This window comes from Anomalospiza imberbis, chromosome 17 (genome assembly GCF_031753505.1).
Source record: "Anomalospiza imberbis isolate Cuckoo-Finch-1a 21T00152 chromosome 17, ASM3175350v1, whole genome shotgun sequence".
Taxonomy (NCBI): domain Eukaryota; kingdom Metazoa; phylum Chordata; class Aves; order Passeriformes; family Viduidae; genus Anomalospiza; species Anomalospiza imberbis.
In genome coordinates this window covers 1,481,116-1,508,787 of record NC_089697.1, presented here as the reverse complement: position 1 = coordinate 1,508,787, position 27,672 = coordinate 1,481,116, and the positions used below count along the sequence as shown (strand labels likewise).

Here is a 27,672-nt window from a genome sequence, read left to right as displayed (position 1 = left end):
GCTCCTCCTACCTGGACATACAAGATGGGGGAAGGAAACGTCTCTTCCATGTTGACCAAACCTCCCTCCCTTGGAGCCTGGTTAGTCCAAAGAAGAAAATGGTTCCTCTCCTCTAATGTCTTCATTGCAAGACTTTCTTAGGTTTGTATTCACATTCCCACCTCAAAAAGAAGGTAGGGCATGTAGGCAGGAACTCCCTGTTCTTTCAGGGCCAAAAGCAGAGTAGGCACATGCTGGGCTGGGACTGCAGGGGGAACAAGCAGCCAAGTTGTTTAGACAGAACTCATCAGACAGAGGAGTTTTTCCCTGAGGTGCTGCAAGTCCTGAGAGTTTATAAAATCTGATACCGTGTAGCAATGAGTTTCTTGCTTCCCTTCTAGGCTGATAGTGTCTCTGGAGGAGAAGAACCAGTGCCTCAGAACTCTGGAAGAGAAGCACCTGGCACTAAACTATCAGGTGTCTCCGCGTCAATCTGCTCTTCAGCAGGCCCAACAGCTCTCTTCTCACCGCGCTGGACAACTGCGGGAGCTCAACACCCAGGTAAGCTGTGCAGTGGCGTCCTCTTCTCCAGGGACACACAACAGCACCTTTGCCTTGGAGGCCCCAACCTCTTTCCCCTCCCAGCAGCACGCACAGCTGCCGTCTTCTGCCCGGGGCTGCTGCTGCACCCTGAGGCCGAGGCTGGATCTGCTGTCTGCTGCCCAAGTTTTGCACCGTTCTCTCCTGAGTCCCAGCAGGAAATCTGGGAGGGGAGCAGCAGCAGACTCCTCTGGAGCCTCTGTGTCCCTCAGTTAGCAGTGTTGTCCCAGACAGAGTTGGTGCCTGTGCCGGGCACTGAGCAATGTGGGGACACAGAGGTGGCTATGGCAGGCTGGGCAGGGCACTTCCAGCGCAGCCATCTCAGCTGCTGTTCAGAGCTGCAGCCTCACGGATGCCCATTGCCTCCTTTTCCCACTTTTCTCTACATTTGTCTCCTTTGGAATCCTTGCTTTTCTGCCTTTTGGTTTTGGCATGGTTTTTGCCTGAAATAATTTCTTCTTTGCTGCTCTCCCTGCGGCCCACTCTGCAGCCTCAGGAGCAGCCCTGTCCCTGAGGCTCTGTGCATCCATCTTCCAGATCCAGACCCTGCACGACACAGTGCTGCAAATAGAGGCTTCCCTGGCAGCTCAAGAGAAGCAGCTGCTGCAGGAACTGGAGGAGTCTCCATTAGGAGAATGCGCTTTGAGGGACTCTGTTGAAGTGCTGGAGGCAGAGGTGTCTGAGCTGCATTTGAGGCTCCAGAGCTCTGAGGAAAGAGCAGAGGCCATGGCCATACAGTGCAAGGACATGGAGCTGGAGCTGAGGAAGACACAGGCTCAGAGGGACCATCTCAGAGCCCACAATCAGGAGCTGCTGAAACAGCTGGAGAAAAAAGAGCAAGGTACAGCTTCTCCTCTCCCACCCACTGCCCCATCCTGTCTCACCTGCGGGGATCTCGCTGATGGCTCGCAGAGGAAAAGTGCCCAGAGAGGGCAGAGGGGAAAAACAACCAGCAGGAGATTTATCCATCCAAGTGCCAGTGAAAGCTTTTTCTTGAGAAAGATGCTGTGGCTGGCAGTGCCATCCGGCTGTGCCATGGCTGATCCCGTGCACAGCAGGAGCCTTCCAGGTGCCGTGTCTGTGCTGAGGAGCTGTAGCTGGATGCCTCAGCTCGATTCCCCCAAACTCCAGGCCCTGCCAGAGCCTCCAGGCTACTGGCCTCTCTGGAGCAGAGCTGCACAGGCATCCCTTCTCCTTTGTCTCTCTTGGATTGCTCACTCTGCACAAGGCCTAGAGCAAACACACTTTCCTGTCCCTCTGAACATTGCCCCTTTCATTCCTGCTTTTTTCTCTGCCTGCAAGGTTCCTTCCTTTCTGTCAGCTTTGGAGCCCTTGTGGGCTCAGGGCCTGGCAAACTCAGGCAGGCAGAGAAGACACTGCTGTTGTCTCTGCAGGATGCACATCAGTTTGCCTTTGCTTTGCTTTTCCCCTTCTCCTTTCTCCTGTTCCTTCCCCCTCCCTGCTGCAGATTTGTGGGAGGCAGCAGTCAAGCAGACCTCTCGAGAAACTGCCCTGGAGAAAGAGGCCTCTGAAAGACAGGAAGAGGCTGTGACTCTTCGTCAGGAGGTGGCATCTCTGCAGAGGAAATTGGAGAGCCTGCAGAAGGAAAGGATGGATGTGCTGGTGAGATTGGCAGATGCCACAAAGGGCCATTTCCTAGCTGTGTTTGCACATTCAGTTAATAGTTCTAAGGAGCACCTTTTTCCCGTTAAACTTTTCCAACTGCGTTCTTCTGAATAAGGAGGAGAAGATGTTGTAGTCATGTCAAAGCCAGTTAATGCTGAGGCTGCTGATTTTCCTTTATGCTGGGCTTCTGTGCCCTAAAAGCTATAGTTCTCAACATCCACACTGTCTCTATGGACATTGCATGGTTTGGGGAATTCCTCGTGTCCAAACCCACGTCCAGATTCCTAAATATCTGGATCTGGAAGGAGGGATGAGAGGAGCAAGTTTGCTGTTAATAGAAAGGTGTTTGGCCTTGGCCATCTGAGAGCAGCCAGTGGGGAGAGAAGAGAGGAAAGCCAAGTGCTGATCCACACCAGGACGTGTGCCTGCAAGGGGAGAACTCGTCCTGAGTGGCAGCAGAGGATGACAGAGGGATCTGGCCATTGCTGCTCCAAGAGAGGGCAGTGGGGCTCTCGGGGATGGAGCCATGGAAACTCTACACAGCAGAGCTGGAAAACCACTGCTGTCAGCCCAAGCCCAGGGAAGGAAATGCTGGGGGTGTTTGCTCTTCCCTTCCTCCCTGATGGAGAGCACATCCTCGTGGCACTGCCTAAATCCTGCTTAGCATGGACTTGAAATCCTGGCTGCAGATCTGGCAGCTCCTCCCCAGAGGAGCACTGGAGTGGGGCTGCAAGAGCTTGGGGAAGGGCAGAAAGGAAGCTGGGACAGGCTGAGGGAAGGAGCAGAATCAAGGGGGGAAGACCAGCAAAGGTCTGCAGCATCCCGAGGGGCAGAGAGAGAGGGGCAGCCAGTGCCTGCCCCTGCAGCAGGAGTCCAGATCTGGTCTGAAAAGCAAACCGAGGGGGCGAATGAGTGACCCTTTTTCTCCCTGTTTTGGCAGCATGAACGGAAATTGAACCAGCAGCACATGAGAGACGTGGAAGAGAAGAATGAAATGCACGCAGCTGAGTTAAGAAGACATAAGGAAAATACTCAAGAATCAGAAGTGGAGAGGGAAGGCGAGCAGGAAGAGTTGGAGCATGGGGCGGCTTCTTTGAAGAAATGGAGAGAGAACACCCAAGTACTGAGTGCTGCACTGAAGAAAAGTGAAATTGCCAAAGGGTCTCTGATGAAAGACTTGTACATCCTGATGGGGAAGTCTGGTATCCAGGCAGGCACTGGCATTGACCTTCAGTCCACTCCAGGGTCCCTGAATTATTCCAGTGCTGTTTCCCATGAGGAGGTGGGTCTCTATCCCTGTCAGTCCAGGCCTGCTTGGGTAAAACAGCCCGGGCTGCAGCAGGCAGCCTTGTCTGTCTGCCTGGCTCCAGCCAGAGACCATTGACTGCCAGATTGTTTCCTGGCTCACCCAGAAAGACTGCTCCAGCTCTGGAGCTTACTGTTCCAATCTGCTCCAGGCCAAAAGCTAGGCATGGGGAGCTGCTTTTCCTGTGCCCACGCAACACATGGGGGTTTGGATTTGGTGTGGGAAGTAATGGAGCAGGTGAGCAGAGGGATGGACTAAACTGAGTGATGGACTAAAGTGGACCAATGGCTGAAAATCAGCTGCACTCCTGGTGCTTAGAGTAAATGGTATTGGCAGTTGCAGAAGATGCAGTATTTTTGGGTGACAACACGGAGTTTGGAGTGGGGATGTTTGTTGGGAAGGAGCTGTCTGGTCCCAGGCAAGCCAGCAGGGCCTGACACAGCACTTCCAAGGTAACAGTGCCAGAGGCTTTTGGCAGCCCCGGCTATCAGAGCTGCATAGGGCAGATGCTGTGAAACTTTGAGCCCAGAGCACAGGTGCTCCTTGTCCTCTGGCTGCCTGCGAGGTGCCACTGGCTCTGCACAGGGCTCCCGAGGAAGGGCTCGAGCTGTACCTTGTCCCACTTCCAGGTTTCCCAGGAGCAAGATTCATCGAGCTGCTCTCTGGAGCAGCTGAGCCCGGAATCCTCTGGCCAAGGGCACGCACTGGCCCAGGTGTGCCGAGAGCAGGAGCTGTTGGGCCAGAAGGCTGACCTTGAGGGCCGAATGGCAGCCATGGAGTGGCTCCAACAAGACCTTTCCAGGCAGCTGGAGGAGACCAGGTAAAGGCAGGGAGTAGAATCTTTTGTGGTATTTTAATATTCCCTGGTCAGAATATGGAAGAGTCTCAAGAACAAAAATATGTCACAATGGGAAGGTTCTTTTTCTGACACCTAAAGCCAGCAAAGCTCTCGTGAGCCTTGAGCTCCTGTTTGTGCCGCCGAGCACACTCCTGTGGGAAGTCCAAAGCAATCCACCCAGCCCTGAACTGAGTAGTAGTTAAACCATGCAGATGCTGAGTGAAACCTCAGGTTTCTCTTGGCTTTGGTTCCTTGTTCTGGGCATTGAACATCCCTCATTCCTTACCAAGTAGCCTGACATGATCCTGATCTTCAGAACTGAAGCTTCGTCTTCAGCATTCCAGGCTCCAACCTTGGCACGTTGGGAGTAGCACACTGCCATTCAGGGGGAAGCCAGAGGCTCCTGCTGAAAATCTTGAGGGCTTTCTCCTTCCAAGCACACTCTTGAGAAGAGTGGGACAGGCCCTAGAGCTGGCTGGAGAGCAGCAGGGAAAGCTCTTTGGAATTCTCAACAGCCTCTGGGGATTCTTGCTGATTGTTGATGGGCACCCAGCTGCCAAACCTGCCAAGCTCCCTTTGGATGGTCCCTCTCACTCTGTAAAGAAGGACAAGTGCCTCGGGCTACTGCCTGCTTGGCCCGCAACACTAAAATAAAGGTGGCAAGTCTACTCCATGACCTTGCAAGAGTTTAAACTGCAGTCTCTGCATTCAGGTGGTTGTTGTTCAGACAAAAGGGTGTCCTGATTTTTTACAAGTGCTGCTGTGACCATGAGATTTTACCGTGTCATGCAAAGTAGTTCTGAAGTCTCACAAATACAGGGTGTCTGGAAGATGATGTTCCTTTATGTCCATTATCAAGAGCATTAAAAAGTCAGCAGTCAGCAAGGACAAGAGTCTGTTGTGTCCCCCTGCAGAGCAGCTTGGAAGTGCTGATGAGAGAAGGGCTGTGAGCAGGGGCTGGGCTTTTGCTCGTCGCCCCAGCCTGTTTGGACACAGCTAGCCAGTGTCATAGGTCAGGATCAGCAACTGAAGGTTTGGCTGTTGAGGCCAAGTTGGGCTGGGCTGTCTGTGCTGTGCCAGGCCATAGGAAGGCCTGGGCAGTCCCTCAGAGGGCCCTGCTCTGCTGTTGAGATGGCACAAATGTGCCTTGTCTGGGCGAGTTTCCACGTGGCCCATTTCCCATACTCAGGTGTGGGGATCTTGAGCCACGTCGTCCTGGAATACCCGGCTGTGGGTGTCTGGAGCAAGCAACTCATGTCTCTCCGTATGTGCAACTCGTAGGTCAGCAAAGGAGAGCCTGGAATCCAAGCTGAATGCTGCTCAGCAGCAGATATCTCAGCTGCAGATCACCAGGAACTATGTGGAGGTAGAGCGGCGAGCTGAGCTGGAGGAAGCTTACAGTGAAATCAAGGCAACGCAGAGGAGGCACGAGGAAGAGCTACAAGGCCTCAAAGAGGAAATGAATCTGCTCCTTGAGCAGAGGGAGGCTCTACAAAAGCAGGTGAGTGAAACAGCACTGGCAGTGCAGCCTTGCAGCGAGGGGTCTGTGGCGTTCTTGCTTTTCCATGGTAGAGCAGCAGCTGGTGGGGTGATCCCTGGGGCTGTCTTGGGCACTGGGGGCTCCATGGCAGCTGCTCTGCAGGACACACAGTGCTCTGCTGAATCTCAGCTGCTGCTCTGGACAGCTGGGCTAGTCCTCTGGGCTGTTGGCCAGCAACCATCAGCATGGATTCCTGCTGGCCTCTCCTTGCCAGCCTTGGTTTGGGAGGTGCTTTTTCAGGTGCCCTGTCCATATCCAGTGTGAATCTGGTGCTCTCAGGACAGGGAGAAATGGAAAGTTGTCCTTTGCCTTTCCTCTCAGCCTGTGCTGTGGCTGACAGTGACAAGCTGTGGCTGCAGCCCCTGACTGCTTTGTTCCCTTTGACTGGAGGTGGGAGAGTTGACATCTCAGCTGGCAGCCTCCCGAGAGTCCCAGGAAACGACTGTCCAGAGAGCCCAGCAAGAGGTGAGGGAGGCCCAGGAAGAGTCCAGGCAGAAGCTGTTGGAGGTTGAGCACATCCAGAAGATCGTGGAGGAGGCAGAAAATCTGAACAAGGAGCTGCAAGTGCATCTGGAGTCCTTGGAGAGGGAAAGGAATCACTGGGAAGAAGTGGCTCAGCAAAATTCAGAATTGCAGGCTTCCGTGAATGTCCTAGAGAAGGAAAAAGCCAGGTAAATGAAAGCCTGTGGGACTCTGCATTGTGGTGAATGGATTCCCTCTTTGCCCTCTTTGCACCTGCCAGGGGCTCTGGCAGCATTTCCTAAGTGGCAGATTCTGAACTCTCCGTGCAGACACTTCTCCTTGTCTGGATGTTGTCTTTCATTTTCTTTACTTTTAAGACTTCAAACAGAGTTTTTCTGCAGAGAAAGGATTTGGGGGTAGCTCTTTCCCTCTAGGGGGTATTGTGTTTTTAGGTGGGTGTGTTGACACTGCCCGAGCTGCATTGTGAGGAGCTGGATACATCCATCAGCTCCACCTTGGGTCCTGTAACTTGAAGCCTCTGGGATGTGGATCAGCCTGGCCTCTGATGCTTTTTCTGGGCAGAACCATCTGAAGGCCCTGATTGCTGATCTAGGCCAGATTGCCCCCGGAGGCAGCCCAGCAACAAGAATGGCTCTGTTGCATGGTTCCTCATAAAATGTGCCCCGGTGCCTGGAGGGGGCCAAGCAGGCTCCCTGCCACCCTGCCCAGTCACAGGCTTTACTGACTGTGCAAAGAATGCAAGAAACAGGACCAAGGTATGGGGGGCTCCTCCAGCTGATCAAGTCCTGCCAGTCTTCAGTGCCACAGGATTCTTCTTCCAAGAAGAAGGCAAAGGAAAGGCAGGGCACTCCTGCTTGCCTGGAGCCTTCTGCATCTTCCATCAGCTTTTGCTCCAAGCCTCTGTTGCCACTTGGGCCTTTGTTTCTCCGGCTGAAAGTAGGATGGGTGCTGGTAGATCTTAGGGAACTCGCCTGAGATCCCCTGGCTGTAGGGTGCTTCTCCTCCTACCTGGACATACAAGATGGGGGAAGGAAACGTCTCTTCCATGTTGACCAAACCTCCCTCCCTTGGAGCCTGGTTAGTCCAAAGAAGAAAATGGTTCCTCTCCTCTAATGTCTTCATTGCAAGATTTTCTTAGGTTTGTATTCACATTCCCACCTCAAAAAGAAGGTAGGGCATGTAGGCAGGAACTCCCTGTTCTTTCAGGGCCAAAAGCAGAGTAGGCACATGCTGGGCTGGGACTGCAGGGGGAACAAGCAGCCAAGTTGTTTAGACAGAACTCATCAGACAGAGGAGTTTTTCCCTGAGGTGCTGCAAGTCCTGAGAGTTTATAAAATCTGATACCGTGTAGCAATGAGTTTCTTGCTTCCCTTCTAGGCTGATAGTGTCTCTGGAGGAGAAGAGCCAGTGCCTCAGAACGCTGGAAGAGAAGCACCTGGCACTGAACTATCAGGTGTCTCCGTGTCAATCTGCTCTTCAGCAGGCCCAACAGCTCTCTTCTCACCGCGCTGGACAACTGCGGGAGCTCAACACCCAGGTAAGCTGTGCAGTGGCGTCCTCTTCTCCAGGGACACACAACAGCACCTTTGCCTTGGAGGCCCCAACCTCTTTCCCCTCCCAGCAGCACGCACAGCTGCCGTCTTCTGCCCGGGGCTGCTGCTGCACCCTGAGGCCGAGGCTGGATCTGCTGTCTGCTGCCCAAGTTTTGCACCGTTCTCTCCCGGCTCCCAGCAGGAAATCTGGGAGGGGAGCAGCAGCAGACTCCTCTGGAGCCTCTGTGTCCCTCAGTTAGCAGTGTTGTCCCAGACAGAGTTGGTGCCTGTGCCGGGCACTGAGCAATGTGGGGACACAGAGGTGGCTATGGCAGGCTGGGCAGGGCACTTCCAGCGCAGCCATCTCAGCTGCTGTTCAGAGCTGCAGCCTCAAGGATGCCCATTGCCTCCCTTTCCCTCTTCTCTCTACATTTGTCTCCTTTGGAATCCTTGCTTTTCTGCCTTTTGGTTTTGGCATGGTTTTTGCCTGAAATCATTTCTTCTTTGCTGCTCTCCCTGCGGCCCACTCTGCAGCCTCAGGAGCAGCCCTGTCCCTGAGGCTCTGTGCATCCATCTTCCAGATGCAGGCCAAGCTGCTGACAGAGAGAGAGCAGACAGCTCACCAGGCAACTCAAGAGAAGCAGCTGCTGGAAACTGAGGTGTCTGAGCTGCGTGTGAGGCTCCAGAGCTCTGAGGAAAGAGCAGAGGCCATGGCCATACAGTGTAAGGACATGGAGCTGGAACTGAGGAAGACACAGGCTCAGAGGGACCATCTCAGAGCCCACAATCAGGAGCTGCTGAAACAGCTGGAGCAAAGTGAGCAAGGTACAGCTTCTCCTCTCCCACCCACTGCCCCATCCTGTCTCACCTGCGGGGATCTCGCTGATGGCTCGCAGAGGAAAAGTGCCCAGAGAGGGCAGAGGGGAAAAACAACCAGCAGGAGATTTATCCATCCAAGTGCCAGTGAAAGCTTTTTCTTGAGAAAGATGCTGTGGCTGGCAGTGCCATCCGGCTGTGCCATGGCTGATCCCGTGCACAGCTGGAGCCTTCCAGGTGCCGTGTCTGTGCTGAGGAGCTGTAGGAGGATGCCTCAGCTCGATTCCCCCAAACTCCAGGCCCTGCCAGAGCCTCCAGGCTACTGGCCTCTCTGGAGCAGGGCTGCACAGGCATCCCCTCTCCTTTGTCTCTTTTGGATTGCTCACTCTGCACAAGGCCAAGAGCAAACACACTTTCCTGTCCCTCTGAACATTGCCCCTTTCATTCCTGCTTTTTTCTCTGCCTGCAAGGTTCCTTCCTTTCTGTCAGCTTTGGAGCCCTTGTGGGCTCAGGGCCTGGCAAACTCAGGCAGGCAGAGAAGACACTGCTGTTGTCTCTGCAGGATGCACATCAGTTTGCCTTTGCTTTGCTTTTCCCCTTCTCCTTTCTCCTGTTCCTTCCCCCTCCCTGCTGCAGATTTGTGGGAGGCAGCAGTCAAGCAGACCTCTCGAGAAACTGCCCTGGAGAAAGAGGCCTGTGAAAGGCAGGAAGAGGCTGTGACTCTTCGTCAGGAGGTGGCATCTCTGCAGAGGAAATTGGAGAGCCTGCAGAAGGAAAGGATCGATGCGCTGGTGAGATTGGCGGATGCCACAAAGGGCCATTTCCTAGCTGTGTTTGCACATTCAGTTAATAGTTCTAAGGAGCACCTTTTTCCCGTTAAACTTTTCCAACTGCGTTCTTCTGAATAAGGAGGAGAAGATGTTGTAGTCATGTCAAAGCCAGTTAATGCTGAGGCTGCTGATTTTCCTTTATGCTGGGCTTCTGTGCCCTAAAAGCTATAGTTCTCAACATCCACACTGTCTCTATGGACATTGCATGGTTTGGGGAATTCCTCGTGTCCAAACCCACGTCCAGATTCCTAAATATCTGGATCTGGAAGGAGGGATGAGAGGAGCAAGTTTGCTGTTAATAGAAAGGTGTTTGGCCTCGGCCATCTGAGAGCAGCCAGTGGGGAGAGAAGAGAGGAAAGCCAAGTGCTGATCCACACCAGGACGTGTGCCTGCAAGGGGAGAACTCGTCCTGAGTGGCAGCAGAGGATGACAGAGGGATCTGGCCATTGCTGCTCCAAGAGAGGGCAGTGGGGCTCTCAGGGATGGAGCCATGGAAACTCTACACAGCAGAGCTGGAAAACCACTGCTGTCAGCCCAAGCCCAGGGAAGGAAATGCTGGGGGTGTTTGCTCTTCCCTTCCTCCCTGATGGAGAGCACATCCTCGTGGCACTGCCTAAATCCTGCTTAGCATGGACTTGAAATCCTGGCTGCAGATCTGGCAGCTCCTCCCCAGAGGAGCACTGGAGTGGGGCTGCAAGAGCTTGGGGAAGGGCAGAAAGGAAGCTGGGACAAGCTGAGTGAGCTGGGAAAGAGCAGCATCAAGGGGGGTGCCCAGCAAAGGTCTGCAGCATCCCGAGGGGCAGGAAAGGTCTGCAGCAGGAGTCCAGATCTGGTCTGAAAAGCAAACCGAGGGGGCGAATGAGTGACCCTTTTTCTCCCTGTTTTGGCAGCATGGACAGGAATTGAACCAGCAGCACATGAGAGACGTGGAAGAGAAGAATGAAATGCATGCAGCTGAGTTAAGAAGACATAAGGAAAATACTCAAGAATCAGAAGTGGAGAGGGAAGGCGAGCAGGAAGAGTTGGAGCATGGGGCGGCTTCTTTGAAGAAATGGAGAGAGAACACCCAAGTACTGAGTGCTGCACTGAAGAAAAGTGAAATTGCCAAAGGGTCTCTGATGAAAGACTTGTACATCCTGATGGGGAAGTCTGGTATCCAGGCAGGCACTGGCATTGACCTTCAGTCCACTCCAGGGTCCCTGAATTATTCCAGTGCTGTTTCCCATGAGGAGGTGGGTCTCTATCCCTGTCAGTCCAGGCCTGCTTGGGTAAAGCAGCCCGGGCTGCAGCAGGCAGCCTTGTCTGTCTGCCTGGCTCCAGCCAGAGACCATTGACTGCCAGATTGTTTCCTGGCTCACCCAGAAAGACTGCTCCAGCTCTGGAGCTTACTGTTCCAATCTGCTCCAGGCCAAAAGCTAGGCATGGGGAGCTGCTTTTCCTGTGCCCACGCAACACATGGGGGTTTGGATTTGGTGTGGGAAGTAATGGAGCAGGTGAGCAGAGGGATGGACTAAACTGAGTGATGGACTAAAGTGGACCAATGGCTGAAAATCAGCTGCACTCCTGGTGCTTAGAGTAAATGGTATTGGCAGTTGCAGAAGATGCAGTATTTTTGGGTGACAACATGGAGTTTGGAGTGGGGATGTTTGTTGGGAAGGAGCTGTCTGGTCCCAGGCAAGCCAGCAGGGCCTGACACAGCACTTCCAAGGTAACAGTGCCAGAGGCTTTTGGCAGCCCCGGCTATCAGAGCTGCATAGGGCAGATGCTGTGAAACTTTGAGCCCAGAGCACAGGTGCTCCTTGTCCTCTGGCTGCCTGCGAGGTGCCACTGGCTGGCTCTGCACAGGGCTCCCGGGGAAGGGCTCGAGCTGTACCTTGTCCCACTTCCAGGTTTCCCAGGAGCAAGATTCATCGAGCTGCTCTCTGGAGCAGCTGAGCCCGGAATCCTCTGGCCAAGGGCACGCACTGGCCCAGGTGTGCCGAGAGCAGGAGCTGCTGGGCCAGAAGGCTGACCTTGAGGGCCGAATGGCAGCCATGGAGTGGCTCCAACAAGACCTTTCCAGGCAGCTGGAGGAGACCAGGTAAAGGCAGGGAGTAGAATCTTTTGTGGTATTTTAATATTCCCTGGTCAGAATATGGAAGAGTCTCAAGAACAAAAATATGTCACAATGGGAAGGTTCTTTTTCTGACACCTAAAGCCAGCAAAGCTCTCGTCAGCTCAGGAGCCATGAGCTCCTGTTTGTGCCGCCGAGCACACTCCTGTGGGAAGTCCAAAGCAATCCACCCAGCCCTGAACTGAGTAGTAGTTAAACCATGCAGATGCTGAGTGAAACCTCAGGTTTCTCTTGGCTTTGGTTCCTTGTTCTGGGCATTGAACATCCCTCATTCCTTACCAAGTAGCCTGACATGATCCTGATCTTCAGAACTGAAGCTTCGTCTTCAGCATTCCAGGCTCCAACCTTGGCACGTTGGGAGTAGCACACTGCCATTCAGGGGGAAGCCAGAGGCTCCTGCTGAAAATCTTGAGGGCTTTCTCCTTCCAAGCACACTCTTGAGAAGTGTGGGACAGGCCCTAGAGCTGGCTGGAGAGCAGCAGGGAAAGCTCTTTGGAATTCTCAACAGCCTCTGGGGATTCTTGCTGATTGTTGATGGGCACCCAGCTGCCAAACCTGCCAAGCTCCCTTTGGATGGTCCCTCTCACTCTGTAAAGAAGGACAAGTGCCTCGGGCTACTGCCTGCTTGGCCCACAACACTAAAATAAAGGTGGCAAGTCTACTCCATGACCTTGCAAGAGTTTAAACTGCAGTCTCTGCATTCAGGTGGTTGTTGTTCAGACAAAAGGGTGTCCTGAATTTTTACAAGTGCTGCCGTGACCATGAGATTTTACCGTGTCATGCAAAGTAGTTCTGAAGTCTCACAAATACAGGGTGTCTGGAAGATGATGTTCCTTTATGTCCATTATCAAGAGCATTAAAAAGTCAGCAGTCAGCAAGGACAAGAGTCTGTTGTGTCCCCCTGCAGAGCAGCTTGGAAGTGCTGATGAGAGAAGGGCTGTGAGCAGGGGCTGGGCTTTTGCTCGTCGCCCCAGCCTGTTTGGACACAGCTAGCCAGTGTCATAGGTCAGGATCAGCAACTGAAGGTTTGGCTGTTGAGGCCAAGTTGGGCTGGGCTGTCTGTGCTATGCCAGGCCATAGGGAAGGCCTGGGCAGTCCCTCAGAGGGCCCTGCTCTGCTGTTGAGATGGCATAAATGTGCCTTGTCTGGGCGAGTTTCCACGTGACCCATTTCCCATACTCAGGTGTGGGGATCTTGAGCCACGTCGTCCTGGAATACCCGGCTGTGGGTGTCTGGAGCAAGCAACTCATGTCTCTCCGTATTTGCAACTCGTAGGTCAGCAAAGGAGAGCCTGGAATCCAAGCTGATTGCTGCTCAGCAGCAGATATCTCAGCTGCAGACCACCAGGAACCATCTGGAAGCTCAAGTGCTCACAGTCACACAGGCCAAGGAGATGATAGAAGGTGAGAACCTCGTGTGCTTTGTTTGTGGTGCTGCCCCTGCCTAGAGAACTAAGCACCCTGTAAAGCTGCTTCTGTCCACAGAGCTTCTGAGAAGTGGTGGGGCTGGTGGCACTGAAAGGGCCTGAGGTCAGTAAAGTCAGTAAAGACTCTGACTCTTGCTGTTGGTCTTGTTTGTAGGAGAAGTGAAGTGCCTGCAAGATGAGCTGGAAGCAGAGAGATCTCTCAGGAGGCAGGAACGGGAAGACACAGCTCAACAGCTCCTGCAGGCAGAGCAGCAGCATCATGAAAGCCTCAGGCTTCAGGGAACTGCTCAGCAACTGGAAATAAAGAAGCTCCTGCAAGACCTGGTAGGGGACAGTACACTTCTGGAGTGTCCAAGCCAGCCCTGTGGGTTGGTTTAGCACAAGCAGAGCCTGAGGGTGTGAAAGGGCAGCAATCCTCTGCCAAGGCCTCCCGCTGCTGGGCCGGGCAGCAGAGGCAGCAGCTTGGACTTGGAGGTGCCTGAGAGCCCCCAGGATGGTGCTGGGACAGTAAATGCAGCCACAGCTTCAGTGAGGGCGTAAGAGGAGTTCCAGAGCAGGTTGGGCAGTGCCCACCCAAAGCGTGGCAGCCCAGGGCAGGATTGTCCCTGAGTCCCACCTGCCACGGAGCAGATGCCAGCGTGGAGCACTTGCCGGCATGGAGCAGATGCCAACAGTGCTGCTGGCTGCAGGCGTGGGAACTCGGTTCCTTTCTTGCTGTGCTTCCATGGTGGTCAGAGGAATTAGCTTAGGGCTGGAAGCAAATGGAACAGGCCCCTTGTCCCTGGTCCTTCAGTCCTTGTGACTGGGGTGTCAGGGAAGAGAAGGTGACACCTCCTTTTCTGAGCACTTGGACTCAACGCTTGGGAAGGTCTTTGCCAACAGAAGAGATTGCACGAGTCTGTGATTCTTGCACCTGCTGAGCCTCCTTTTGAATTCCATGACAGGACACAGTTTCTGGAGTGCTGTTGTCTTTTCCGGTTGGGGGCTGTGGGAGGGATGAAGCTTCACCTTTTTCAGCAAGGAGCTTGCCTGGGACTTCATCTTGCAAATTTCTCCTCCCCTCCTCAGGCAAGTGAGCGCGAAAGGCACCGTGCAGAGATGCAGGAGACGCTGGAGCAATGGGAAAAAGAGAAGGCAGAGAGAGAGCAGGAGCACAAGAAGGTGCTGTTTGAGATGAGGCAGAAAGATGCCACCCTGCTGGCCCAACAAGAAGAACTAAGGAGATTTGAAAATGCCAAGCGAGAGGTAATGACTGAGAGAGGTGAACTGGTGTGATTTTTTGCAAGGCTGGAGCTGTGGGAGATGGCAGGACATGGGGCTGTGTGGAGCATGCCCTCCGTGTCTTCTACATTGAACTGGGGGAGGTGAAAGCTGAACGGGGCTGTCTTTGGGACCAGCAATGAGCCCTCTCATAGGAAGCCAGGCAGAAACATCAGCTATCAGCTGAGATCTTTGTGCTGCTCTTGTGCTCTGTTGTTCTAAGATGTACCTCAGGGTACCTTCGCTGTTCTCTTTCCGCTCCCCTTTTGGTGTGTACTGGTAGGTGTTCACAGCCAAAGTGAGTTTGTAGCTCTTTTCTTATGTGGGAACAGGGAGGGTGCAGCAGCAACACTGACAAGAGAAAAATCTTTTTAAAGACTTGCCTGGAGTATTTCTGAACAGTAACCCAGAGTTGTCTTCTGGGCTGTGTTTTAAGTCACTTCCTGGGAAGCTGTGTTGGCCCCGGGGCAGGCAGTGGCCCAGGGGAGCAGCAGCCGAGTGCTGTGAGAGCACGTGAGCCCATCAGTCTTTGCCTCTGCCACACGGATGCTGCAGGAGAAGTGTGAAGCCCTCTGCTCTTTCCTTCGGTGCAGGTGCTGCTGGAAGAGCAGAAGGAGAAGAGTGCTTTATCAGAGGCACTGCTCCAGACTCAGGGAGAGCTCAGCCGAGCCCACCAGCAGGTCCAGCAGCTCAGGCAGGAGGTGAAAGAGCTGCAAGAGAAGGGGCAGGTAAGTGTGAGTAGGCAGGCAACAGAGGGCAGGGCAGGGACAAGGGCACAAAAGGCAGCTCCTGGGACTGAGGAGGCAAGGGCTGCTTCAGGCCCTGGGAGCACAGAGCCTGGTAAGCTCCAGAGCTCAGCCCCAGGAAGGAAGGCTTGCTTGGAAGCAGAGCTAGCTGGAGAAGCCAAAAGAAGCAGCTGAAGGAAGGGGATTTTGAGGTAGCACGTGGAACAAGCTGAGCCTGAGGGCAGGTCCCAGGAAGTTGCTCTGCATTTTGTTGCCAGACCATCAAGGCAAATCTGCAAGCTGAGCTGCAGGAAGCTCGCAGTGAAGTCCAGGCAGCACTGAGGAGGCACAAGGAAGAGCTACAAGGCCTCAAAGAGGAAATGAATCTGCTCCTTGAGCAGAGGGAGGCTCTACAAAAGCAGGTGAGTGAAACAGCACTGGCACTGCAGCCATGCAGCGAGGGGTCTGTGGCCTTCTTGCTTTTCCATGGCAGAGCAGCAGCTGGTGGGGTGATCCCTGGGGCTGTCTCGGGCTCTGGGGGCTCCATGGCAGCTGCTCTGCAGGACACACAGTGCTCTGCTGAATCTCAGCTGCTGCTCTGGACAGCTGGGCTAGTCCTCTGGGCTGTTGGCCAGCAACCATCAGCATGGATTCCTGCTGGCCTCTCCTTGCCAGCCTTGGTTTGGGAGGTGCTTTTTCAGGTGCCCTGTCCATATCCAGTGTGAATCTGGGGCTCTCAGGACAGGGAGAAATGGAAAGTTGTCCTTTGCCTTTCCTCTCAGCCTGTGCTGTGGCTGACAGTGACAAGCTGTGGCTGCAGCCCCTGACTGCTTTGTTCCCTTTGACTGGAGGTGGGAGAGTTGACATCTCAGCTGGCAGCCTCCCGAGAGTCCCAGGAAACAACTGTCCAGAGAGCCCAGCAAGAGGTGAGGGAGGCCCAGGAAGAGTCCAGGCAGAAGCTGTTGGAGGTTGAGCATGTCCAGAAGATGCTGAAGGAGGCAGAAAATCAGAAAAAGGATCTGCAAGTGCATCTGGAGTCCTTGGAGAGGGAATGGAGTCAACGGGAAGAAGTGGCACAGCGAAATTCAGAATTGCAGGCTTCCGTGAATGCCCTAGAGAAGGAAAAAGCCAGGTAAATGAAAGCCTGTGGGACTCTGCATTGTGGTGAATGGATTCCCTCTTTGCCCTCTTTGCACCTGCCAGGGGCTTTGGCAGCATTTCCTAAGTGGCAGATTCTGAACTCTCCGTGCAGACACTTCTCCTTGTCTGGATGTTGTCTTTCATTTTCTTTACTTTTAAGACTTCAAACAGAGTTTTTCTGCAGAGAAAGGATTTTGGGGTAGCTCTTTCCCTCTAGGGGGTATTGTGTTTTTAGGTGGGTGTGTTGACACTGCCCGAGCTGCATTGTGAGGAGCTGGATACATCCATCAGCTCCACCTTGGATCCTGTAACTTGAAGCCTCTGGGATGTGGATCAGCCTGGCATCTGATGCTTTTTCTGGGCAGAACCATCTGAAGGCCCTGATTGCTGATCTAGGCCAGATTGCCCCCGGAGGCAGCCCAGCAACAAGAATGGCTCTGTTGCATGGTTCCTCATAAAATGTGCCCCGGTGCCTGGAGGGGGTCAAGCAGGCTCCCTGCCACCCTGCCCAGTCACAGGCTTTACTGACTGTGCAAAGAATGCAAGAAACAGGACCAAGGTATGGGGGTCTCCTCCAGCTGATCAAGTCCTGCCAGTCTTCAGTGCCACAGGATTCTTCTTCCAAGAAGAAGGCAAAGGAAAGGCAGGGCACTCCTGCTTGCCTGGAGCCTTCTGCATCTTCCATCAGCTTTTGCTCCAAGCCTCTGTTGCCACTTGGGCCTTTGTTTCTCCAGCTGAAAGTAGGATGGGTGCTGGTAGATCTTAGGGAACTCGCCTGAGATCCCCTGGCTGTAGGGTGCTTCTCCTCCTACCTGGACATACAAGATGGGGGAAGGAAACGTCTCTTCCATGTTGACCAAACCTCCCTCCCTTGGAGCCTGGTTAGTCCAAAGAAGAAAATGGTTCCTCTCCTCTAATGTCTTCATTGCAAGACTTTCTTAGGTTTGTATTCACATTCCCACCTCAAAAAGAAGGTAGGGCATGTAGGCAGGAACTCCCTGTTCTTTCAGGGCCAAAAGCGGAGTAGGCACATGCTGGGCTGGGACTGCAGGGGGAACAAACAGCCAAGTTGTTTAGACAGACCTCATCAGACAGAGGAGTTTTTCCCTGAGGTGCTGCAAGTCCTGAGAGTTTATAAAATCTGCTACCATGTAGCAATGAGTTTCTTGCTTCCCTTCTAGGCTGATAGTGTCTCTGGAGGAGAAGAGCCAGTGCCTCAGAACGCTGGAAGAGAAGCACCTGGCACTGAACTATCAGGTGTCTCCGTGTCAATCTGCTCTTCAGCAGGCCCAACAGCTCTCTTCTCACTGCGCTAGAAAACTGCGGGAGCTCAACACCCAGGTAAGCTGTGCAGTGGCGTCCTCTTCTCCAGGGACACACAACAGCACCTTTGCCTTGGAGGCCCCAACCTCTTTCCCCTCCCAGCAGCACGCACAGCTGCCGTCTTCTGCCCGGGGCTGCTGCTGCACCCTGAGGCCGAGGCTGGATCTGCTGTCTGCTGCCCAAGTTTTGCACCGTTCTCTCCCGGCTCCCAGCAGGAAATCTGGGAGGGGAGCAGCAGCAGACTCCTCTGGAGCCTCTGTGTCCCTCAGTTAGCAGTGTTGTCCCAGACAGAGTTGGTGCCTGTGCCGGGCACTGAGCAATGTGGGGACACAGAGGTGGCTATGGCAGGCTGGGCAGGGCACTTCCAGCGCAGCCATCTCAGCTGCTGTTCAGAGCTGCAGCCTCAAGGATGCCCATTGCCTCCCTTTCCCTCTTTTCTCTACATTTGTCTCCTTTGGAATCCTTGCTTCTTTGCGTTCTTGTTTTGGTGTGTTTTTGGCTTGCAATCATTTCTGTTTCATTGCTCTCCCTGCGGCCCACTCTGCAGCCTCAGGAGCAGCCCTGTCCCTGAGGCTCTGTGCATCCATCTTCCAGATGCAGGCCCTTCAGCACAGAGTGCTGCAGATGGCGGCTTCCCTGGCAACCCAAGAGAAGCAGCTGCTGCAGGAACTGGAGGAGTCTCCATTAGGAGAATGTGCTTTGAGGGACTCCGTGGACGTGCTGGAGGCTGAGGTGTCTGAGCTGCGTGTGAGGCTCCAGAGCACTGATGACTGTCCCCGTTGCGGCAGGACCCGAACAGAATGGATCGAATTCAGAAGACGAGAAGAGAACTAAACTCAACCGATTTTTTTCATGTATCGCTCTTTTTCTAGAGAACATCGTACAGACCAATTTCATTTGTCTTAAAGTAAAAACATCTCACACCATTGGTGCTCTGTGAAACTCTTTCCTAGGCCCAACCTGGTAGAAACCTCTCCTTTTCTCTCTGACTGAACTGAGAATATCCATAGATGACAAAGCTCTTGCCTTGGCCATACAGTGTAAGGCCGTGTATGGATATTCTCATTTCAGTCAGAGAGAAAAAGAGAGAGATTCTACCAGGCTAAGCCTGAGAGAGAACTGGAAAGGAATGTAAATAATTCCCTATCTGCCTTGCTGTTCACATTGTTTGTAGATATGTTCTGCCACCGTGCATCATTCACTGCACACCAACAGTGTGAGATGTTTTGACTTTAAGACCAATGAAATTAGCCTGCACGATGCTCTCCATAAAAGAGCGATGTATTTGAAATAAATGAGTAGGAATTCTCGTCTTCTGACTTGGAGTCTTTTGTTCTCGTCCTGCCTCAACAACGCTATCTGGTGACTCCTGTCATGAACTGCACCCTACCCTGAAGGAACAGCGTCTGGTGGACTCTTACTGCAGCCTCGGCTGAAGACCCGAGCCCTGGCATCTTGCAGGGGTCGCTCTGCGGCCGCGGCTGCACGCCAGCAGCTTGGAGGCTCTGGCCGGACACCGTTGCCCTCTTGAGAGAGGTAACGCTGAAACCGCGTGCCTTCTGGAGAAGGCTTGGTCCTGTCTGGACCGTGGGTCGGCTCTTAGAAGCCGAGAACTGAGCGGGACAGGTTTTCCCTGAAATAGCAGACTGTCTGTCTCTTGAAGTGGACGTTTGCTAAGGGAGGGTTTCCTTGGAACATGGGAAACCAGCTTTCTGCAGCGGAACGGCTGATTTTGACTGCCTGGCAGGGGTATATCCCTCAGCTGGGGGTTCTGGTCTCTGAGACCGAGCTCGTCCTCTTCCTGGGTTGCCTCAGGACTGAAATGAACAGGGCTTATGCCTTTATTAATGTTCAGCTCTTTATTAAAGAGATCAGCTGAGCAGTGGTCCTGAACAGAGCTTGCCCGCGTTGTTGTAGCTCTTCCAGGTGCCAGAAAGGAAGGAAGCATGCAGAGTCTGTCTCTGAAGTCCAGAGCAGCAGCTGTCTCTTCTTCTTTCCTGTGGCACAACCGGTGGCCAAAGGATGAGGAGGCGTGAAGTGCACAGTCTGTTGCTGAAGTCCAGAACAACAGCTGTCCCAGCTCCTTCCCTGGTGGCAGCCCCAGCGCAGGCCCCCTGGCTCTTCTGGCTCCACTTGACCCTGGCCCACCCCAGTCTAGTTGCTTTGAAGTTATGGTGACAGACAACAGTTGATCACGGGTTGTGTTTCCCTCTTCCTCGGCTAGGGCATTTGTCCATCCCCCTCTACTGTGTTTAGTTTTTTATTTAGGGGTGTCTTTACCCCCCAAAAATACTCCCATGATCCCAGGGGGTTTTCTTATTTGCACGTTAGTCCCAGAATGTCAGTGTGGTGGGGGGGAAGGCAGGTTACCTCTGGGTAGTTTAGGGAAAACAAACAGAGCAATTAACTAATTAACATTTCAATACCGGTAGCCAGCAGTCATTCCAGTGTTGCCATGGGAACTAGGAAGGCCCTGCCCACTTCTCTGGGGAACACCTGGAAACTTTGTTCATAACAAATCCCTCCTCTATTTCTTTGATTGGACTTAAGCCCGCATCAACTTACAGTCTTTGGCTTTTGAGGGCTAACTTCTTTTGGCATTTGTATGCTTTTACTTAGGTCTGATGGTAATTTTCCTCTTCTTTAGAAACTAAGTAAGACTCAATAATATTCTAATTAAAAAACGTTCTTCAGTTAACTCCTTTGGCTAAAGTACACTTATTCTTATTAAACAATTACAAAAAACCTGAGGGTTCCAAAGGAGGCTCCTTCTCCATCCCTTCCGCCGGGCCGCCCGCCATTGCCGTGTGCAGAGAGGCGGCCGAGCTCGCGCCAACGCGCCCCCTGCAGCCGCGGGGGAATCATCGCCCCCGCCCTGCCCGGCCGGGAGCCCGCGGCGCCCCTGCTGGCTGTGCCCGGAACTGCGCCGCAGGGGAAGGTGCCTGCGGCCGGGAGAAGGCTGGCGCTGGGTCTGTGCCTCTGTTCGTTGTTGCTGCCGGGGTTGGTGTTTGTTTGCCCTGTTACACACACACGCTAGTAAGGAACTGCTATTCCTTTTCTCCTATCTTTGCCTGAAAGCCCTGTAATTTCAAAGTTATAATAATTCCAAGGGAAGGGGGTCATATTTTCCATTCTAAGGGAGCTTGCTGCCTTCCTTGGCAGACACCTGTCTTTCAAACCGAGACACTCAGACATTGGATCCCTTCCTTCCTGGTCTTCCAGGGCTTTCTATGATGGTGATTCTGCTGGCTGTCCCTGGAAACAAACCTCTCTCTTACACTTGTTATATGCCGCTCCCAGAGAGAAAGGGGCCCTGGCTCCCTCACGAACACCTGTTCAATCCCCACATCCTGGGCCAAGGAGCCCAAAACCCTTGCTGCAGTATCATCATGTTGCACGCCTGTACCCATAAGGTCCCAAACTTGAATCAACTAGGTTGAAAAAGCCTCATGTCCCTGTTGTGCAATGTCTTTCCACAGATTGTGGAGACTGTCAAACAACAGGGACTCAGTGATGATCTCGGGTTTTGGCTCCTCTGCTGGTTGTGAGGGCCTTGGCTCCACGTTCACATTAACTCAGTACATTGATTTGGAGACTTCCTCCTCTGCAGAGGGGCGACTGCTGCTGGCTGTGGCCGGCCTTGTGGTTGAGCTGGAACCTGGACAGTTGTAACATCCGTGGGTTCTACTGCTGCACCATCAGCCTTTCCCTCTGATTGCAGCTGGTGCTGCTGGACCATGTCCCTGCCCTCTGTGTCAGGTTTTGGGGTAGCTACCCAAGGTAACCTCAACCTGTCTTAGAATGGTGAACAGACCTTGCTGAATAAACACAGCAAAAACATAAGTAGATGATCTCTTTAGCTTCTAGGTGAAATTTAAACTCTTCAAAAGCTGTTGGCTTAGGCCCAAAGAAGTGAGTGAAGAGTTGGGAGAAAACTCCCCCCGTGTTGCTTCATCACAATAGGTACCATTAGTAAGAAAACCCCAAAGACATGAACTTAGCCCATGACTGCTACATAGCCATGTGCCCACATTCCAGAAGAAATTTACAAGCATTGAATTTCTTGCCTTGTTGGCGTGTTCTACAAACTCGATCACAACCCCAATGCTCTTAGTCATGAGACCCATGTTTTGATAAGGGACTGCAAATTGGAAAAATGTAGCCGCAATCATGTGCCAAGCAAACCAGGGTAAGCTAGACCACATGATGCCACTTAACGAGGTGCTTTATCCTGTGCCCCAGAACTGTCATTCTCTTTTCACCATTTCCTCTCGATGCTTTCGTGCCATACACTGGGCAGCAATAATTGTCTTGGTTTTAAAAGACAGATGTCTGCCAAGCAAAGCAGGAACCTTCCTGGAATGGAAAAAATCACCCCTTCCCTCCAAATTATTCCAACTTCAAAATTACAGGGTTTCCAGGCAAAAATAAAGGAACAGCAATAACAGTTCTCTGCTAGATATAAAACAGAATGAACAACAAACAACACAAGAAAACAATAACAGGAGTTTTCCACCCGTCAAGCACCACTTTCCCCTTTGGTGCAGTTACAACCACAGCCAGCAGAGGGAGCTGGCGGGCCCCAGTGAGGCAGGGCGGGTGCGATGATTCCCGCCAGCCAGCAGGGGGCGCTCCAATGCGAGCTTGGCACCATTCCCAGGTGTGCTGGCGTCTCCGGGGAGGGGCAGGAGGGGAAATTGCTCCATTTGTGAATTCACAGGCAGCAAGCAGTCTCAGCAACATCACCGGCAGAGGGCAGAAAACAGAGAGGGCAGGCAGATCAGATCAAGCAGCAGTGGAGCTCAGCATCACCCACCGGCAGCCAGCAGAAACGTTGAAGGCAGGCAGATCCGATTCTAACACCAAGTTAAAATGTAGCCATACCCCCAGCTAGATAAACATGCACACCCCAACATCCCCAGGGCCGCTCCTCCCATTCCCCCACTGGAAGGGAAGAGGCAGCCCCAGCCCCACCCTCTGTGGGATCCCAGCTGGAGCTTATGCCTCTCCTGATATCCCCCAAACCGTGGAAGGCGCGGGGCAGGAAACATGGACAGTTCCTGCCACAAATGACCACAGGATATGCCCATCACCATGACCACCCGCCAAGACAATGTGAAAGTAACCCTCTGAAAGCCCAGAACAAAAGGTCTGTCTCACTGAAATGTACTCCAACAATGATCCTGAATCCATCCTGGTATGGATAAGGCAAGGATGTCTGTGTTTCAGAACCCCTGTGACAGCTTAACAGTAGATAACGCATCCAGCTTGCCAAGCACTCAATAGTTGGTATTTGTAATTTTACTAACAGAGCAGGATGTGATTTCAACCATTACCTACCAGAAGCTGTTCTACAGGGTCTACACGTCAACTTTTCTCCAACACCAATTGACATGAACATTACCATGGTCAAAAAACTGTTGGAACATCCTGGCCTGCACAAACTACCACAACAGCAGAAGAAGAAAAGTCAGAAGACGCCAATCAGTGTCCATCACAATGTAGAAAAGGCACATCATGTCCTAGAACAAATGAAGAGGGATGGAGAGAATCACTGGTGGGAAAACTTGCTTGGATGGTCCCCAACTGCCACAGGTTTTTCCAAGCTGAGCTACATCCTGCAGCTGTGATACTGGCACTAACTGGGATTGGGTTTGTGTTAATAATTGCAGTGTATATAAGAGTGTGGTACATAATCCAGCAATCAAGAAAACAAACTTGTCCAGAAATGCAAAGGTTGAAGGAAGGAAAAGCAATGTGTTTGTTTTGCCAGAACCAGATGCTGTGTTTTTGTTCGTAGATACCACTTAGTTTTAACATTTTGAGAAAAGAACTGATTCGCTCCAACACTGAGCCAAGAGCCACCACAGAGACTGACTCAGTGAGGTGGGTATTCGCTTTATTCGGCTCCTCTGTGAGAAATGGATTTGCAAAGTGATGTAAACAAAATGGCCGGGAGACCTTGTGCTCCTCTCTTGATAAGGCCTTTATTTAAAAGATAGCCTAAGGGGCGGGGGTACGGGGTTCGCGATGCCGCCGCTACTCCCAGGTGAGTCGACGTCCCAGAGGAGGGGTAGACGATCCTGTCGATTACGGCAGGATCGGAGTCTTCGCCCTCAGGGGATACGTCCAGAGACTCGCTTATAGCTCGTTGGTCTAAGGGGGTGAGTCTGTTCAGACCTCTCTCAATTCATGGCGACCGGCTCCAGGGGTGACGAAGGCCAGCTCCAATTCCCTGACATCTCCCTGTCCTGGAGATGTTGACTGTTGAGCAGTCCTTGCTTTTGTTCGCGGTCTGGGTCCAGCTCTAGTCCTCTGCTGGAGTCCGGCCATTAACATGCAGCACATGCTAAGCCTTCTGGGAACCAGGAAGTCACCTCAGGGAGCAGCGGCCGAACTACCCGACGCCAAGGAGGGGATACAGAGGGCCCAACCTGTCAGGCACAAAGGGGTTCCAACAAAAAGGGGGGCTAACCCCAGGGCCTATACATATAGTGAAGCTAGAGGGATATAGCCGGAGTGGGGACTGGGCACAAGGGCAGACACACCAAGTAGGAGAAACACGAACAGGGGTGAAATTAGTAAACACATTCAAGCGAACTGTGGAACAAGCAGAGGAATGATTTTAAACTGTGGAATAAACAGAACAATGGTCAAACGGTTAAACATACAACCCAACGGTCAAACCCCAAATTTATTCCTAACACAAAGGATTCTCAAAACCCAACTGAAAGCTCACAGTCTTGTACATCTGTATGCAAATTCTGAGAGAAGGTGGGCTGACTCAGGAAGGCCATGGAATAGAGATGACATTGTTGAGAGAGAGATTGGAGTAGCAATAAGTTTCAAAAGATGGCCTTGCAAAACGACCAGATATTTTGGGGAATTAGAACTGTGAAAGATTCATTGCAGCAAGACCGTGTGGGGTAAAATAATAGGTAATTGGTGTTAGAAGTATTAGCAGCATTGTGTGGCAAAAGTTAATAGGCTGAAAAATATTTATAAGGTATTGTAACCAGGAAATAGGGGGGCTTCTGATAGAATGGTGTTTAGTTTTACATCGCTTCCATCTCCCCCTTCTACGAGACTGGTAATGGAAGAAAACCTTTTATATGCCTCTCAGTTGCCCCATCTCTGTAGAGTTGGGCTTTTGCAACAAATGGTGCTTCCATTGTGAGGAAGCGATTTGGCTAATTTGTCCAGTGGTTGGAACGCCCTGAAGTACTTTTTGTTAAGTGCCGCTGCAAGGAAGCGCAACCCTAGGGAATTATAGTTCTTCCGCAAGGAAGGAGCTATCGGGACCTCTGCCTACACCACTGGTTCGACTCGGACTGGGACTGAGACTGATATTATCACCTGTGGCGTGACAGCAGGTAGGCTTCGGGAAACACGATCGGGCACAAGATCTCCAAACAGCCCAGAGATGTTTATAAGAGCCTTAAGGCTCCAATTCTTGTAATGTTTCAAAACAAGAGTTCAAAGATTTGCTATCTTGGGTTCAAAAGCAGTTTCCAACTATAGATGATACCTCTGTGTTCACCTTTCCCCTGTGGGACTTGGTTGGACTCAAACTATGCAAAGCTTTTACCATAAATCGTGATCATACAGCTGCAAAGCTACTGCCTGCATGTCGCACTTGGATTGACATATTTAAGCAGCCCGCCCAGCTCTCTGCTTCCTTGATATGTCCGCAAATCCTGCCCTGTCCTGGGCCACGTCCTCAAAGCCTCCTTCTCCTCCAGTCTTCACTGGAGACACTGCAATCCCAAATGGGAGCCATGGCACCCCCAGCGCTCCCCCCAGGGCTTCTGCTGTTTTCCCAGCCTGCAGCCACCGCTGCCATCCCCTACTCACCTGGCATCCCTCCACCCCTGCCTTTACCTACAGATTTAAAGGGGACAGAAACCAAAATTTCTCCTTCTTGTGAAGAGGGAGGGGAGAGCTCTGTCAACAGAAAGGAGAGAGGCTGCTCTATTAACACTACAAAAGGGACTGGCTGCCAGAAAAGGGAGGAATGTGAGAAAAGCCCTGTGATTTGCAAACTTGTTGATGTGGAAATCAAGCAGGAAACAGATTCCACTTCGGAGGAAGAGTTTAACCCGTTTATATCCTGGCCCTGTGAATACAGAATAGGAATCAGGTTTGATTCCTTTAGTCTTGGAAAATAATTCAAGACGACTGACTGATTGGGCGGACAAAGGATGTCAAGTCATGCAAAATAAAGACTTTAACTCACCATATGGAGAGCTCCTTGCTATGCCAGCCAGGTATGGGAGAAATCCTGCTAATCCCTGGTGGGAACCTGTATCGCATTATAATATTAAGAAGTTAAGAAAAGCTATTAAAGGCAGCGGCTTGAGCTCCCCATATTTTAATAACGTGGTGAGAAGTATATACGATTCTTATGACCTAACACCTTCAGACTGTCATAATGTTTTGTCTATGATTTTAACCAACTCGCAATATATTCCATAGGACTTAGAATGGTGAAAGCATCTTAACAGATTGATAGAGAGCTAGGCTGGAGATCCTCATGCCCAACTTACAATCGGTCAATTAGCTGAAGATCCTCCAAATGACAATGGAAAGGACAAAGCAGAATCCGTGTCTAGAGCAGTGCTGGGAGATACTAAAAACACAGCATGGAAGGCTCTTTTGACTGTGCAGCCTGCAGGAACCCGTGAAAATGCCTATTCTCTAATTTGACAAGCCAAAACTGAACCTTATTTTTAGACCGTTTAGTACAGGTGGTTCTAAGGCAGTGTCCCGATGAAGCAGCACATCCTCATTTAATTAAAAGCCTTGCCTTTGCTAATGTAAATGATGAATGGAAAAGGGTCATTCTAACTATACTGAACCAGCCACCAACAGTGCCACAAACACTCACTGCCTGCAGCAAGCTGGGCACTCCACAGCGCATTGTGACCATACAAGCTAGTGCACTGAGGGAAGAACTTGCGAAATCCCAAGATTCACTGGGAGAGGAACTCGAAAGAGCCATTGAGGCTCAGACAAAAACTATTGAGAAAACCCTCACTGCTTTAAAGGGCCCTGTTTTAACTGTGGAAAACCTGCTCATTTGAAAAAAAGGACTCCCGTGAGGCAGTGAAAAATGCAACATTACCTAATATTTGCCCTCGGTGCAGAAAAGGGAGGTACTATGCGAACCACTGTCACTCCAAATTTAACACAGATGGGAAGCCTCTGTCGGGAAACTTCAAAAAGAGCACGCAGCACCACCACGTGACAAAACAAACAATGGCAGCTCAATCCCAAGGAAACCTAGGCAACTCAAACCAGATGCAATTTGTGTAGTGGCCAGTCATCTCCCAAGCACCCCCACTTATTACCCCCAGGGGCATGATGTGAACTGGCAACTTCTAAATTAACATACTTTTTAAAAGACTTTAACCATGACTTCATACCCACAGGAGTTATTGGTACTTCACAGCAGAGACAAGACTTTTTAATTATAGGCAAAGACAGGAACATATTTCTTGGATTTTCCATTTTTCCAGCTGTTGTTTCAGTAAATTGTAATGAAGAGCTGATGCCTTTAGCTTTTGCTTCCAGTGCTCCAGTGGTAATTCAACCAAAACCACTAAGAGCTATTGCTACTGCATTGCCAGTGACAATAGCTAAGCAAGACATACATCGAGAGACTCTGCTTTTAACTAAGCGAGCTGTATACCAAAAAATGCCACCTGAATGCTTCAGCCGGCACCTGATGTCCTTTGGCTAGAATGTGTCAACAATGAACGGCCACAGCTGACTTGCAGTCTAACACATTGTGGTAAAACAGTTCACATGACAGGCATGCTGGACACTGGCACAGATGTCGCTGTAATTTCTCACGTGTTTTGACTGAGCAACTGGAAAGTAGTGGCGCCCATGGGGGCTCTCACAGGAACTGGAGGAGTCACACTGTGTCTGCAAAGTGAATTCATGATTACTGTTACAGGTCCTGAAGGGAAGACAGCGATCATCCGTCCCTTTGTGGTGCAGAGACCCATCACAGTATGGAGGAGAGAAGTACTGCCCCAGTGGAGAACCAAAATAGAAGTGAGTTTTAATGGGCGCCACAGCAGCACCTGCCACTCTAGAGTTATCATGGAAAACTGACAGCCCTGTTTGG

General features: G+C 51.9%; 1 protein-coding gene across 1 annotated transcript in view; it reads left to right on the top strand.

Moving 5' to 3' along the window:
- Positions 1-27,672, top strand: part of LOC137484413 (centrosome-associated protein CEP250-like) — a 51,483-nt gene that overhangs the window by 6,547 nt on the left and 17,264 nt on the right. The window contains exons 6-25 of the mRNA XM_068208286.1: positions 381-540; positions 1,117-1,420; positions 2,048-2,202; positions 3,146-3,487; positions 4,141-4,331; positions 5,631-5,850; positions 6,280-6,560; positions 7,750-7,909; positions 8,486-8,729; positions 9,357-9,511; positions 10,441-10,782; positions 11,440-11,630; positions 12,939-13,066; positions 13,244-13,413; positions 14,158-14,334; positions 14,633-14,647; positions 14,943-15,077; positions 15,926-16,206; positions 17,396-17,555; positions 18,132-18,284. Of these exons, the coding sequence (XP_068064387.1) occupies positions 381-540; positions 1,117-1,420; positions 2,048-2,202; positions 3,146-3,487; positions 4,141-4,331; positions 5,631-5,850; positions 6,280-6,560; positions 7,750-7,909; positions 8,486-8,729; positions 9,357-9,511; positions 10,441-10,782; positions 11,440-11,630; positions 12,939-13,066; positions 13,244-13,413; positions 14,158-14,334; positions 14,633-14,647; positions 14,943-15,077; positions 15,926-16,206; positions 17,396-17,555; positions 18,132-18,284 (3,964 nt within the window). The remainder of the gene's footprint in view (positions 1-380; positions 541-1,116; positions 1,421-2,047; positions 2,203-3,145; positions 3,488-4,140; positions 4,332-5,630; positions 5,851-6,279; positions 6,561-7,749; positions 7,910-8,485; positions 8,730-9,356; positions 9,512-10,440; positions 10,783-11,439; positions 11,631-12,938; positions 13,067-13,243; positions 13,414-14,157; positions 14,335-14,632; positions 14,648-14,942; positions 15,078-15,925; positions 16,207-17,395; positions 17,556-18,131; positions 18,285-27,672) is intronic.